Raw genomic sequence first — 14,559 nt, 5'->3', positions numbered from 1 at the left:
GTAAGATAGGCTTCTGAAAAAGGCAATAGTAAGGTGTCACTTTTCTATGATTATATGTTTGCATTTAATAAGGAGAAATAAAATCAAGGCTACGAGTTTGAGTATAATACTGGTAAGAACGTTTCAAACTTGTGGGGATGCTGCAAAATGATCTGCTATACTGAAGGTTTGTAGTTCCACCGAGAGGAATCCCATACCAGTCCTGAGCAATGGTGGCTTGTTTTTTGTTTGGTTTTTGTTTGTTTGTTTGTTTGTTTGTTTTTGTTTTTTTTTTGTTGTTTTTTTTTTTTTTTTAAGTTCCTTCTAGTCCGCATCCCATGTGCTTTCCTTGCACTCACACTTTGTATTTTCAATTTCTTCTTGTACTGATGCTCTTTTGTTCTTCTTCCCAGGCCATTGAGCTGCAAGGCAGGGAGGCAGAGCTGAAGCGGCAAGAGGCCTTCTATAAAGAGCAGTTGGCCCGTATTGAGAGGAAGGTGAGGCTAAGTTGTCTTTTATTTGTGGCCTCGGAATACTAATGGGATTGGCTGCAGGTCTGTGTGGATCCAAAGAGTAGAGAAACAAGAAGCGTTGTGCTGAAACCTGGAACTGTGTCGGCTCCCAGTATCTGTCTGCCCCTCACCCCTTACACAGTTAAGTGATGAAAAAGCTGTACAAACCAAATCTTTTGAGCCACTTGCATTTGAAAGATAAGGGGGTTTAAACTGGATGATTTTTTTTAATAAGGTAATTCAAACTTTATTTTTCACCATGGGGTTGAGGTGAAAGCTAAGTTCAAAAAAAAAGTGCCTTTTTAAAATTCCTCTTGTTAAATATCCTTTCCTAAATTAAAAAAACAAAACCAAAAAGCAACAAACAAACATCCCAAACAAAAATCTTGCTATAAATGTGAATTAAAGTTGTATTATTAATTTATCTCTGGGGAGCCTAACAGTTCAAAGGGGGGGTGCTGCAGTGCCCTGCCTGCTTCTTGCTGGATAAGCCTTTGAAATGAACGTGATTTAAAGAGACACTGTCAAGCATCTTTTAAGCCTGAAATGACCTTTGAAAATCCATTTAGGGATTTGAATCTCCCCCTAAACGTGGGATTTGCTTCTCTGTTTAATTGTTTACCGTGATGAGTTTTTAAAAATTGATGCCATAAAAATAGGAGCAGCCATGCTGTTCCTTATGAACTAATGCATTTTTCACTTCCTGGCAAAATGAAATAACGTTATAAGTAGTCTTTATTTTTTAATAATTGTGGAGAATAATCTTCTCCAATTTGAAGCAATTAGACCTCCTGACAGGGAGTTGCATACATCTGACTTGTAGTTGTGTTATGTGACTAGAAAGAAATGCAAACAATGAAAAAGGTGGGTTGTAAAGAGACAGAGAAATCAATCAGCTTTACTACCAACAAGTAGCATGATGGTGAATATGGAACACGGGGAAAATTACAGATTATCGAAATGGTAGAAAACTATCGGCACATCTATTGCCCTTCTCATTCCCTGCTACTGCATGATTGTCCATACAGCATTTTTTATTTAAGCCATTGATGGTAAAACATGCCCATGAGCCATTTCACATGATACAATTTTGCAACGCTTTAATCCATACAGTTCATTAAAAAATAAACTATTAAAACTACCACTCAGTGTTGCATTCAGATTTTTAAATTCTATTTCTAGATAATGGGGATTGTTCAGTGAAATTGCAAACAATCTAGCAGCTATCGTTCTAATTATCACAGTTGTCCATATGTTCATACGCAAAGGGAATTTTTGCAATTTCTTGGTCTCATGCTGTGTGCTTCTATTATATTCCTCTCTCCGGATTTGGTTTCATGAAGCGGAAACTGCAGGGAAAATTTGTATGTGTGTCTGTCCTTTGTGGACAGAGGAGTGGGGAGAAGTTTGTGTCCAGGCTGCATTGTCCACCTTTTGAAGTCTTTTGTTGTATTTTGTGTTTCCCTTTTCAGGTCCATGTCCCTTGCTGCAGGATAACTTTTTAAACAAGGTGATGGATATTTTTTAGTGCAGGATCTGCTCAGGGGAGTAAGGTGGCTTGCCCACAGTCCTATTCAAACTGCAGAGCTGCATAGAAACTGTCTTCTCGTTCTTAGGTGTACAAAAGCAAGTAGATAAAAAGGACAGGTTTTCTTTCCTCTCTTGAAACACTAGATAGTTTCTGACCCTTAAACACTAGCATTTTGCTGGTAATAAAATAGAAGAATGCCTCCAACCGTTAGTCTAGATTGGAGTGGGAGGTGGGGGGGGGCTGGAAGGGAGAGGAGAGAAATGTACTTGAAACAGTGTAATAAAGCTTAATTGTATTAGTTTTGAAAAAGGTTTTCTATCTTCTCTGTGGATAATTTTATTCCTATAATGGTTGGAAAGATGGAAAACACAGCACAGAACAATCTTTTTTATTAGCTGTTGCTTTTATATAATTCTGCTTTTATTTGTTGAATACACGCAGACCTTGACATTTATTTATTTATTTTTCCTTCTACTGCATTAAAACCTTCCAACTCAAGTTTAGAGATATATATCTGTGTATGTACACGTGTGTCTATATTAGAAAAGAAGCTGTCAGTAAGGGGATGAGGGGGGGAGGAGGTCTGAAATAGAAGTTTACTTTCTCCACTGTTTTCAGAGGGGATGGTCACTGGTAGTTTGGAGGTGTTGGGCTGGGAGTGAATGAATGTCATGGCTCAGTGTGGAGTTAGAAAGCTGAAATTTCTCCTTCTAAGGATCAGGGTGTCAGAAACTCTCCCCTCTCCTCCCCTGCTGTGCCTTATCTAAAACCTCAGTTTGGCTCTGTCCCCACTTCTGCAGGATAACAGTAGGAGACTTAGAGATTTGTTTTTGAAGGATGTTTTGATGTTGAGAACTAAGTATCTTCCTGGTAGGATGCTACGAATGATTTTGTTATATACTTCTTACAACGTAGTAGCTGCTGCACTGAATCAAACACAGAGGCTGTCCTGTTTCTTCTGACAGTGGTCAGTTTTCAAAGACTTTGAAGGAAGATGCAAAAAAACCTCACCAAAACAAAACAACAAAAAAAAACCTTTTGGAGAACAACTTTGAGAAGAGTCTTCCTAAATGTTGTCAGTCGGAGGCTGACATGTGCCCTGCTGCAAAAGGGTTTATTTTCATTCAGTATTTTTATTCATTATAATGGAACTTGGATCCCTGCCATCGTTCTGCATGTCTTGGGCATTTTTCCTGAAGCTTTGTTTAACACTTTGCCTCTGATATCATGTGGCAGTGTGTGCCGCAGGTTAACTTACGTACTCTATAAATTGTCGGTTACCAATTTCAAATACTTTTTTTTTTCATTTACTATCCTTTATGTGAAAGAGATAAAAGGAATTCTCTTAATTATTCATTCTCTGTAGACTTCTGTTCTCTCTTTTACCTTCCCATTAAGCCGAGCAGTCCTCACCTTTTCGGCCTCTGCTTGTTTGAATGATTTTTTTCCAGGTTTCTTGTTCTGCTTGTTTGTCTTTGGGCCCTTTCCCCCTTGAGGCTCTGTCTTTGAGATGTATTGACCAGAATTGAACTCAGTAGTTCCCTTGAATGCAGCAGATTGTGTGAATAACATTATCTTTTTATTTTGTAATCTCTGAAAGAGTACTGTAATCTACTGGACAGAGCACAAAATTGGAAGCAAAAAACTGCTCATTTTCTAATAGCTGTTTCTCTTTTGGGAATTTGAAACAATTACTTAGTCCGTCTATCTCAGTTATTCCATCTGTACGACAGAGTAGCTTATAATGGGAGGGCAAAGTGTTGTGAAACAGTAAAGTTATAGAAATGCTAAAAAGGCTTTGCCTTTAGTTTTGCATGAGATGAACTACGGGTGTACCTTATTTCAAATAGATCTTGAGAAACTCAGTTTCTCTAGACAGTCTTATTAACATTTTCACAGGAAAGGGCATGTATGAAAAAATAATTTCAGTGCTTCAGCGTTTGATGTTTTCCCTACGTTGCCTAATAAAGCACTGGAAGAAGTAAGATGATGGGTGCAGCAGCGCTGTGTCACACTAAAGATCCATATAGTTCAATATGCTGGTCCTGACTGACCGAGATGATTGGATGAGCATAAGATCAGGGCAAGTATGTGGGATATATGCCCAAATGCTTTGATCATCCTGGCTGCTCATCTTTGAAACTTTTCCATGTCTATTTAATCCTCTCTGAGAGGCGTGAGTCAGAACCGTGCGCACAGTGCTCAAGATATGGGTGGACCATGAGTATATGTGGTAGCTGTATGAGAATCACTGTTTGGGTCTCTGTTTCGCTGTAGTGCCTAGTGCTTGATTTGCTCTTCTGACTTGTGTTGAGCAAATGCCACGCACTACTGCTACTAGCAGCATTCAGCTATTTTGAGTGCAGATTTGAGTGCATGAAGTAGCTGTACTGGGATTTGTTCCAGGGAGGTGTTCTTCCCACTGCGCCCTTCATTATCCGTTTGTCAGGGGTTGCGTGTGTGAAAGGGTGGTAGGTTTTCTTCTGCCTGCAATGTGGTGCATGCCTTTTAGACTCTTTTTGTTAAATTTTGTTGAACAAATTCCTTGCAGAGGATCAGGACAGTGGTGATGCCCTAGGTCTTCCTCACTTTAACTCTGGTAGTTCGTTGTAGTTGTGTGTTTCGGTCTCCTGGGTTGCTTGTATGTTTTTATTTTGGAGTGCCTGAAGTATTTTGGTAATCGGGGAAAATTACAGGGAATAGATCCTTTGAACTGACTATTTCTTATATGACTGTGTGTAATTGCAGGATTTTGGAACTGGTGATACAGACATTCCATTCCACACCTGTGTTTCCAGCGTGACTGTCTAATCTCCAATAAGTAATCCAGTAATGAGACCTGGCTAATTTGTTATAAGCGGTTAAACTGCTAACTCAGACTTGTTAGAGTAATTTTACATCTCATCCATGTAATTTGGAATTGTTTCACAAAAAGTGGGTCTTGTCTCAACTGTTTTGAAGGAGGTTTTGTACTCTAGTGTTTCTCTGGGTAGAAAGATGGAGAGTTGGATCTAATCTGTAAGGAAAAACCTTAGAAACACTCAATTTGAGAAGCTTAAGCTGATGTTCTTTCATGGTTTTATATGTTACTGAGAAGCAGGGAGGGAGGGAGGTGGAAAGAACTTGGTATAAATACTTAACATATTGGTATTTTTTTATTAAGGATTCTGCGTATGCTCAGAATTGGTATTTTTTTATTAAGGATTCTGCGTATGCTTTGTCCTGCTTTCTCCAAATGGTAGAAACATCCTTTAAAAAGTATGATAAGAAAGAAATACAGTCTCTCCTGGAACACTTCAGATGCCAGGAGATTTCGCTTAGCATATTAGCTGTAAATTTTATCCCACGTAAATATTTGTTTGACTCCTTTTGCTATTTGGCCTCTTGCTGGGTTGAACCTGACAAAGGTTAAGGGCAGTGCTGCGGTACAGCAGAACATGGGCAGCTCTTTGGAGTAGTGCGGAATGGCAGAGAAAGGCTGAAGGTAATCTCAGCAGATGAAATGGAATTCCTTGCTATAGATGGATGTCTCTTCTTTGTTTGGATTTTCCTAAGCTCTGGCTCCCACGTAATCTTTTATTAGGTGGCTGTGGACTACTGTCAGCGGTGGGTACGTTAATATGCAATGTTTCTCTGCTTGTAGGTTTTCAGAACAGTGAGTAGTACGAGAGGTATTCATAAGCTGTGGAGTATTTATGCAAGTGGGAAAGGAATGTATTGAACAAATACCTTTTTTAAAAATTGCTATTAAAAAGGTAGACTGCACCTTTTTCTCTGCTTAGCTTCACAAATTTTGTAATTTTGTGTGTGGCATTCACTTTGTTTTTTAAATTGATCTCCTTTTGCCCTTGCACTTACCATTTGATTCGTGTTTGTAAAGCACTTAGGATGTATAAAGAATGAGAGGCGAACTTATTTTTGTTTGTTATTCTTATTGGCCTTGATCTTTCTTCTTGGAGCAGTCTCCCACTTCTGGTGCACCAAGGTCACCCCTACACGTGAGTCCACTGTCATTTCTATGCTTTTTGGCAGGTAAATCATCTCTCAAAATCTCTGTGGACAAAGTGACAGCAGCCTGGCAAAAAAAAAAAACCACAAAACCAACAAAACCCAAAAACAACAACACAACAAAAACAAAACCAAAAAAACCTTCCAGAATAATATGTTCATGTTTCGAGAGGCTGAAAGAGTTGGGACTGTTCAGCCTGGAAAAGAGAAGGCTCCGGGGAGATCTTATTGTGGCCTTCCAGTACCTAAAGGGGGACCTACAGGAGAGCTGGGGAAGGACTTTTTACAAGGGCATGTAGCGATAGGACAAGGGGGAATGGCTTTGAACTAGAAAAGGACTTTTTACTAGGGCATGTAGCGATAGGACAAGGGGCAAATGGCTGTAAACTGGAAGAGGGCAGGTTCAGATTAAACATTAGGAAGAAATTTTTCCCTTTGAGGGTTGTAAGGCACTGGAACAGGTTGCCCAGAGAGGTTGTTGAGGCCCCATCCCTGGAGGTGTTCAAGGCCAGGCTGGACGTGGCCTTGGGCAACCTGGTCTGGTGGGAGGTGTCCCTGCCTATGGCAGGGGGGGTGGAACTCGATGATCTTCAAGGTCCTTTCCAACCTAAACCATTCTATGATTCTATGTGGGGTCTTCATGATCAATTTTAAGTAGATTCTGCAGAGCTGAACAAACTGATGTCACCTGGCAAAGGTGGCAAGGGATTTCTGGTGCAGGGGATGAAGGATCTGTTCCCTGAGTTGGGATCCCAGGCTGTGTCTGTGTCCATGAGACCTAGAGAGCTCTTAACTTGCCTTTGGAAAAGCAAGCTGTGTTGAGGTGTTACCTTCAGCTGAGCCCTCTGCCCTCCCAGTGGGACTTACAGATTCAGTGAGTTGATACGTCTTGGCAGGTGTCACCGACACCATTTACTCTGGGTAAAATGGCCTGTAACGTCTTAGGGCTGCATGTGAGCCAGTGCTGTGTGTGTAAGGGATGCTTTGTTTGCCACCAGTCACTATGCTGCCAGCCCCCAGCTCACCGCTCTAGCCAGCGCCGTGGGGTGCTTTAAGGAAGAGCAGCGAGTGTGAAACCAAGTTCTGGTCTCAAAAAATGTGTTTCCCTTTCAGAAGTATCACTTGTCCCTGCCGTCGTAATCGAGCCTTCCAATATTCTTTACAATTTCCATTTTTTTTCTTACTTAATTTGTTCGATTCTCTTCTCATCCCCTGCCCCTGCTGCAAACCCTTCCTCCGACAAAACTAGCAGGGCTTTATGTGAACCTACGACAGCTGTGATCCAAAAAAGCAGTTTGCTGTTCAAGCCAGTGGAGCAATATAGCGAAGCACCGAGTTCGTCGAACTGTTGGTTTAATCTTCTTGAACACAAGAAGAATAATCCCCCGTGTAGGCTGGTAAGATCCATCCTAATCATCCAGATCAGTTCCCAGTCACTTGGGCTGTCTGTCCGAGGCTGTGTGGACGTTGTCTTTCAGGTGGCGGTGGCTCTAGCAGTCTCTCAGGGCACAGCCTTTGATATTTAAACTGAAGATTTTGTCCTGTGTGCGTGCTAAATTTCTGAATGGGAATAAAATGAAAAAAGAACGAACCTGAAATTGTCATGTGAACCGGTTCTGATCTCCCATCCTCTTCCTCTTTTCAGTTATTCACAGACATTAAATGTCACGCTGGGGGAGGAGGAGGCAGTACGGCATCCATAACTTCGTTTCTCTGCCGGTATCTGTAAGGGCTGAACAGCGTCTAGGGGAGGCTGCCTTCCTAATGCTCATCCGTCGGCTCCCTGTCTGTGGGGAGCGGTTGCTTCGTTGTTGCCCTTGGCCAACTCGCAAACTGACTTCTGGTACCCTGTGCTCAATTCACCCATTTAATGGCTGTTTTGCTGAAAGCTTGTAAAGTTTAGTAGTTAATATACCTCAGTACACAAGCTTTTAGAGATCAGATAAATTGATTGGTAATTTGATGAACTCAAAGAACATCTATAATAGGGTAAATAAAATGTGTTAGATGTCAGCGCTGCCTCTCTGTCTTCTCTGCTGTGTGTATGTTCTCTCTTCAATATGTGTTGTCTGGTGTACAGTACATTACATCAAATTACAAGCAGCCTCTATGCAAACAGCAACTAAGTGTTTGCTTCCTCTTCGGTGTGCCCCATTAGCGCAGAGATGCGTTTGCAGTCTGTGTGCTGAAGGGTGAACTGTCAGAGCCTTACAGTGATTTTGTTTCCCTGGCATTTAGAGTACCTTTGCAGAGGGAGAGAATGATGCTTATGGGCTGCTTCATCTTGGAGGAATCCATCCTCCGGCTTGACTTGTGAAATAAATGTGGCAATGTGTGGTTTGAACTTAGTGTCTTAACACTGAATTTAGCAGCTGAATTTAGATAACAATCTGGTATCTGGTCTCATCAGTGTATCACTATGAAGACTTGTTAAAGGCAGAACAAAAAGACCCAGAATGTGATCTTGTCTCTTTGTTAGAACTCAACACCGGAGTGTATGTCAGGTCTAGTCCAAAAAGAACAAAACAAGGGGAGCTTTTGTCTTACTTTTGAAAGCTTTCCCCATTATCTAATGTTTCTGATACCCTCCCCGGCTGGTTTTATTCAGCCCAATTTTCCCTTCATTCATTGTTTTACTGCCTGGTAGTTTAAATTTCTGTTTTCTCCCTCTTTGTGCTGTTTATATGCTTGTTTATAAGCAGAATGGTATTTATAAAATGTGTGTACATACAGGTAGCACCGTTATCCGTAAAACCAGTGCTACTTTTCTAATGGGAAGCAGTGCTCGCGTGCACCTGCATACATACGTGTGTGCGCACACACGCAGTCTTGCACCTATTTTTACTGCGGTGTAGTTGTACTGTAGCACCAACTACATTATCCCGCTGCAATAAATACTGGTGCTGCCTGCTATTTCCGTGTAATTCACTGACCAGTGTACAATTAATTTTTGGCCCTGTTATTGCAGTATTGGCTATTTTATGAAACTGTAGGGAGTTAGCACAGTGAATTGATTAAATATGTTCCAGACCTTAGGCTGGAGTCTGTGTGTCTGCTGGGATTTGGATGATTGAAGCTTGCACTTCTCTTGGGATATTCCAGATTTAGACTTAGTCTTGGAAATTGTTTCAGGTAGACAAAACTTCCCTCTGTGCGTGGAATCCACTTGCATAAGAGCCTGACTTTGGGGAATCTGAGATTTCGACTTCAGCCCGCAGTCTTCCTTCCACATGTGGCAGGAAAAAAGGCATCACTATTGTGACTTAAAAAGAAAGCCAAGGCCTGGGCTCATTTTGAAAAGGTCCTTAAAATTCTGTCTCTGCCCTTACAGAATATGCTGTCGTCATGTTAATGCAAAATATGGCTAATAATTGCTCTGTAAATTGGGCAGACTCCACAGAACATCTCAAATTTGTGCCGAATTAAGTAGTCCAGAGATCAGACTTTAAAAAGGGACTACTACGTATTTACAGCGGCTGTACCTTCTGAAGTGAGTATGTTTAGTAGTTTACCGTGGGTGTGTTAAATACATGTTTCATGACAGCCTAGGGCCACTTCTCTGAAGGTTTTCCCCTATCTGCCAGTCGTTTTAAAGAAACATAAATAAAAGAGCTATTCCAATTTCTTGAACATATAATGCATGTTCCCAAGAGACCCGAGTGACTCAGAAGTAGCTTGTAAATAACATGTTTTAATGTTCTTAAATATATGTGCACCATGAGGCTCGCCGTGAGGTCTTGAGCCTCTGCAGATGCTATTTGCTTCATATGTCACAGAATCTCCTGGTCCCAGGATGATGTCTGGTGGGTTTTTGTTCGCTTGGTTTTGGGGTGAGCTGGTGGTTTGGCTGTATATTCTGCTGCACCAAGAATGATTCCAATTGCAGTTTACCATTAAACACCTTCACTCAAATGAGGATTACCCGGCTCACACATTCACTGTCCAGCCCCGTTGTAAGTAAATATGAAATAACGGCTGTGTTTATGTAATGTTTTTTAACAACAATAATAAACATCCATCTCATACACACTAGAACTGTCTGTATTCTGTAAAGTCAAACCCTGACAAATGTGGAGAGGAGAGTTTTGCCCTGGTTGGTACTCAGCAGTGGAGTAGCCATCAGATAAAACACGGCGCCCTGTACAGAGGGCAGTGATGTCAGGGAACAGCCACAGAGCCAGAAAATGCCGAGAAGCCACTTAATCTGTGTCAGTCTCCAAGGGACCACAGAAGAGCGAGAGACAGGAAAAGGAAATGCGGGAGTTGAGATAAAACTCTAAGCCTCTGATTTGAGAAGACTTGTAATAACTAGGTTATTTTAAGGGAAGAGCTAGCTTTTATTTTCTTTCCCAATTATTGCATTTCAGGTCTTTTCATAAGAAAAAAAGGCTTAATTCCTTCTCCTTCCTTCTCCCTCCCCATTCTTCTGAACCGAAGCCAAATATATAATTTCAAACTGCAAGGTTGCTGTGAGCTTACATGCCTGGGTCAATTGAGGAGTGCCTGGATTTATTCCCCCACCCCCAGCCCCTCCCCCCGTAGAGATGTCTTATGCTATTTTGGATGGTATGCAGAAATCATCTCATTTGCCCTGACATGCGGCAAGCCTTGAACTGGCTGGACTGTAGTTCTTGAAACAGAGAAGACGACTCATATGGGCGTGTTTTAAAAAAAAAAAAAAAAAAAAAAAAAAAAACCAAAAAACAAGCTGTATTGTGTGCCCGCCTGGGCACGTATATGAATTTTTTAACTTCATTTTTCATAATGATAACGTATACCACAAAATTTCCTTTCGCTGTTTAGGGGATTAAATGTACTATATGAAACCTTTTGCCTTTAGGTCATTTGTTCAGATGCAGCTTCTGCTAGCAGCAGCAAAAAGCCATTACTTGCTGATGGCTTATCACTCGTTCGTGTGGCACTGGGATGGTAACTCTTCCTCCAGGTAGAGGCAAGGGTTTGTTGCAGGACGAACAACAAAAAAACAAAACCCAAAACCAACTGTGTCCTATCTCTTGATTTCTATGATAGGTAAAGGACACCCCAGTGAGGAACACAGAGTTTGTCCTTGCCAGCTGAAAATAGGACAGGGCTGGGTTATAGTTTCACTGTAGTGCTCACTGCTGTGCAGAGAGGATTTGGCTCCAGATCTGCTGTTCGTGGGGTTTGGGTTTTTTCCCCCGTGCTGTTGTTCCCCAGCAAAAGTATAGTTGTGTTGCTTCTTTGTGTTCCTGTTGTCTGATTTCTGAGCCTAAGCTGTTCCCCAGTTGAAGGGCTGGGATTTTTTGTTTGGTCTTGTCCAGTAGATGTAGGTGAAAAACTGATACTTTTTTCATGAGTCTGGGAAAATCCCCTTACAACCCCCTTTCCCAAGCCTTTTCTTGTTACAAAGTTTATCAGCTACAGCAACAAACCCAAGAAGATAATTTTGAGGCTTGTACCAAAACACTTCTTTTGGAGCTTTAAGCCTACTTTTATTCCTTCCTCGTTTAGTCCCAAAGTCAAGGTCTGTTGCTGTTTGCGTGTAGTACTCCTCGCTGACAGAGGCGGCGTTTAGAGATTGAATTCTGAGCATAGATTTAGCTTGCATCTGTGGGTGTATGGTACACCATACCGTGTGATGTGCTGCCATTTATGTTCCTGAGGTGCCTTGACAGCGCGGCTTTATGAGGCTTTTCTGGTTTAATGTTAATAAGTGATTATTCCTATTATTCTCTAATGGGTGAAAAGTGACAAATGCCTTGTTCCCTTTCCTCTGCCTGGATTCTGTAACGAAAGTCCGATACTACGCTGGTGGTGACCAAATGCTATTGACGGCCGCGGGTGACATCATGCACCAGGGCTGTGACAGTCGTTGACTGTGAAGGAGTGGTGTCTGCCGGAGTATGGGAACGAAGCGTTTGTGTGGCTGCCTCTGCTCTCTGTGGGTATTTGATTTTCATGTTAATATTTACGTCTCAATAGCCCTGCTGTGAAAATGCCTCTCTCCACCTGATTGGCGGTCTGTGGTCCTTCTGGGCTTGTCTTTGGAGACTTCACAAGCTCTTTGCCAGCTACAGAGATGACTCTTCAATGCCTTGTCCTCTTCAGAGGAGGCAAAACCGCTCCGTTAAAAACCGTGTGAAAGAGAAGATCACTAAAAGCAGAGAGAATGAGACTGTCAAATGATGGAAAGGAAATTGCTTATAAATGTTTTCTGATTTCTTTCTCATCCCTTTTACCATGCCTTCTCCTTTGTCCTCCTTGGCTTTTTTATCTTAAGATAAACATCGTATTTATTTTCTGTTTACTGTGTGGAGAATTTCAATCCATTTTGAATAACAAAAGAAATATAAAAAGATACTAGTGTTCTTTGCTCTGGAATAACTGATGCCTTGCTGGGAGAACTGGAGGTTATGTGACTGGTATTGTAAAGGCAGGCCGAAGGAATCTGTGGGAATCCATTTTTGTTTTCTTGTTATCAGTGTTTCACTTTATATTTTACTTTCCTTTTTAAGTAATAATCGATACTTCTTGGTAGAAATACCCTAATGCCTTTTTTTTTTTTTTTTTTTTTGCCAGCTGTAAAATAAACATACTGTTGCTTTAAAATGTTTGTCCGAGTATTACTAATAAAAGGGGACTGACATCAAGTTATCCTTGTAAAACTACTTTTGAGCTGTGGAGCTGGGAACTTTTTTCAGGTATTCATAACAGAGGTTTCTAGAACACTGGAAGATAAGTGAACGTTGTCCCCATTTTAAAAGTGAGACCCTAATGCTTAAGGTTAGTATTTTTTGTAATAGTTTGTGTTACTTCACTTTTTGGTTGTCCGGGTATGGTGTATTTCTTCAGATGTGCTGATTACCCATAACTTGAGCTTGAAGTTTTGAATAATGAGCTCCTGAGCATCTCCAGACAGAGCCGCGAGCCAGGGGGCACTTCTGAAAGTGTGGATTTGTCTGTGTCATTAACCGTGTACACTGACCTGTAAAGTCCTAGCGGTCTTTTTGGCTGTAATCATTAAACCAGCCTCTCCTACAGGATAAAACTGGAAGAGAAGCTGCAAGTGTAGTGAGAGAACCCTGACTGAAAATACAAATATCCTCAGAAATTGCTCTGGGAGTAATAATAATAAAGAAAAAGTACGTTGGCAAAATAAATTGCTGCTGATATAATTTTTCTTCCTCTCACAAGTTTGCCTCTAGTATGGCAGTTTTTCTCCCTTCGATAAATAAATGCAAAGATGAGAATCGCTGCCAAAACCTGTCACATTTCTGGAACTTTCAGCCCCTGATTATTCACATTAAGCCTTCCCCCCCCTCCCCCCCCCCCCCAGCAGTACAGTATTCTGAATATGTACACCCACCATTCTGTCAGATCTGTGCAGTCTGCGTCTGGTTCATCTTCTGTGTCTTTGATGTGCTCCATAACGTAGGCAAAGAGAGGTCTGATAGTCTCTCTAAAAACCTGACAGTTTGTGTGACAATCTGTCCATGAATCCACAGGCTCCTTGTCAACCAAATGAGCCTTTGAATATCAGAGGTTTTCGGAACAGTGCTTGCAGCATTGCATATGCACTGAGGGGAGAGTACAACAGGCTTCCTTGTAACCTGAGAGATGTCTGCGTTTTCCTTAATCATTCCAGGGACATCTCATCATTGCTTGTTGGCTGGTTCTCAGCCCCGCACATGTCGGGGTTATTTAGCAAAGCTTGATTTACTGGAAGCTGCACACGGAGACTAATTTGCAGTTGGGGGTAGAGGAAAAACCCCGGGAGGAGGTGGGACTTGCAGGCTTTGGTATACTTCTGGGCTTTGGTGGGGTTTTTTGTTTGTTTGTTTCTTATAGTGACTCTCTTCCTTGCAGTTCCTTTTACCCATGCAAGCGCACGGATGCGATGCATTTTCTTCAGTGTTCTCCAGTCCTCTTGCGCATCCTTCTGCCTTGGGTCCCTCCTGTTCTGAATTGCTCTGGGAATCTGGTGAATTGCATTCTTAGTTACCTGTTGAGGAAAAGGATGGTGTCATGGATATAATTTAGATTTTAAAAATTGGGACAGGAACTGTTAACTGGGCCTGCTGCTGCAGTTTATAAATGGGGCTTAGGGATATTCTCAGCAGAGGAAGGCGGGAGTTTGAGCTGCAGCGTGCCCGTCCGAGGTGGTGGGAGTTCTGTTGGAGGCTCTGTCAAATACCAGCTTTGGCGTGATGGCATCAAACCTTAACTATAGTGTTCCTCCCTTCCTGAAATAAGCTCCTGTGATGGGCCTGACAGGGGAATGTACTTAGTATCTTTTTTAATGTATGACAAGTACTTGATGACTGCCAGTTCTGCCAGTTTTCTGGGGTGGGGTTTTTTTTTGTTGTTGTTTTTTTTTTTCCTTTTTTCCCCTCTGAAGTGCTGGTCAGCCTCCTAGTGAAACTTTGAGCTGCATACCTTCGTGCTCTTGATATTCTGGCAATTCCCTTCCTTCCCTTCCCTTGGCGGTGATTCTCTGCACGCCTGTCACTCTCTCTTGGACAGTGCCCAGTTGTTAGAGGCAGTGTC

The 14,559-nt window shown here is 41.7% G+C and overlaps 1 protein-coding gene across 3 annotated transcripts in view; it reads left to right on the top strand.

Moving 5' to 3' along the window:
- The window catches only part of CHCHD6 (coiled-coil-helix-coiled-coil-helix domain containing 6), a 117,117-nt gene that overhangs the window by 41,569 nt on the left and 60,989 nt on the right, over positions 1-14,559 (top strand). For all 3 annotated transcript variants that reach the window (XM_082487823.1, XM_082487822.1, XM_082487821.1), the window contains one exon: positions 393-476. In XM_082487823.1, coding sequence (XP_082343949.1) covers positions 393-476 — 84 coding nt within the window. The remainder of the gene's footprint in view (positions 1-392; positions 477-14,559) is intronic.

This window comes from Vanellus vanellus, assembly GCF_965231255.1.
Source record: "Vanellus vanellus genome assembly, chromosome: 9".
Lineage (NCBI taxonomy): Eukaryota > Metazoa > Chordata > Aves > Charadriiformes > Charadriidae > Vanellus > Vanellus vanellus.
This window is presented reverse-complemented; position numbering and strand designations above follow the sequence as displayed.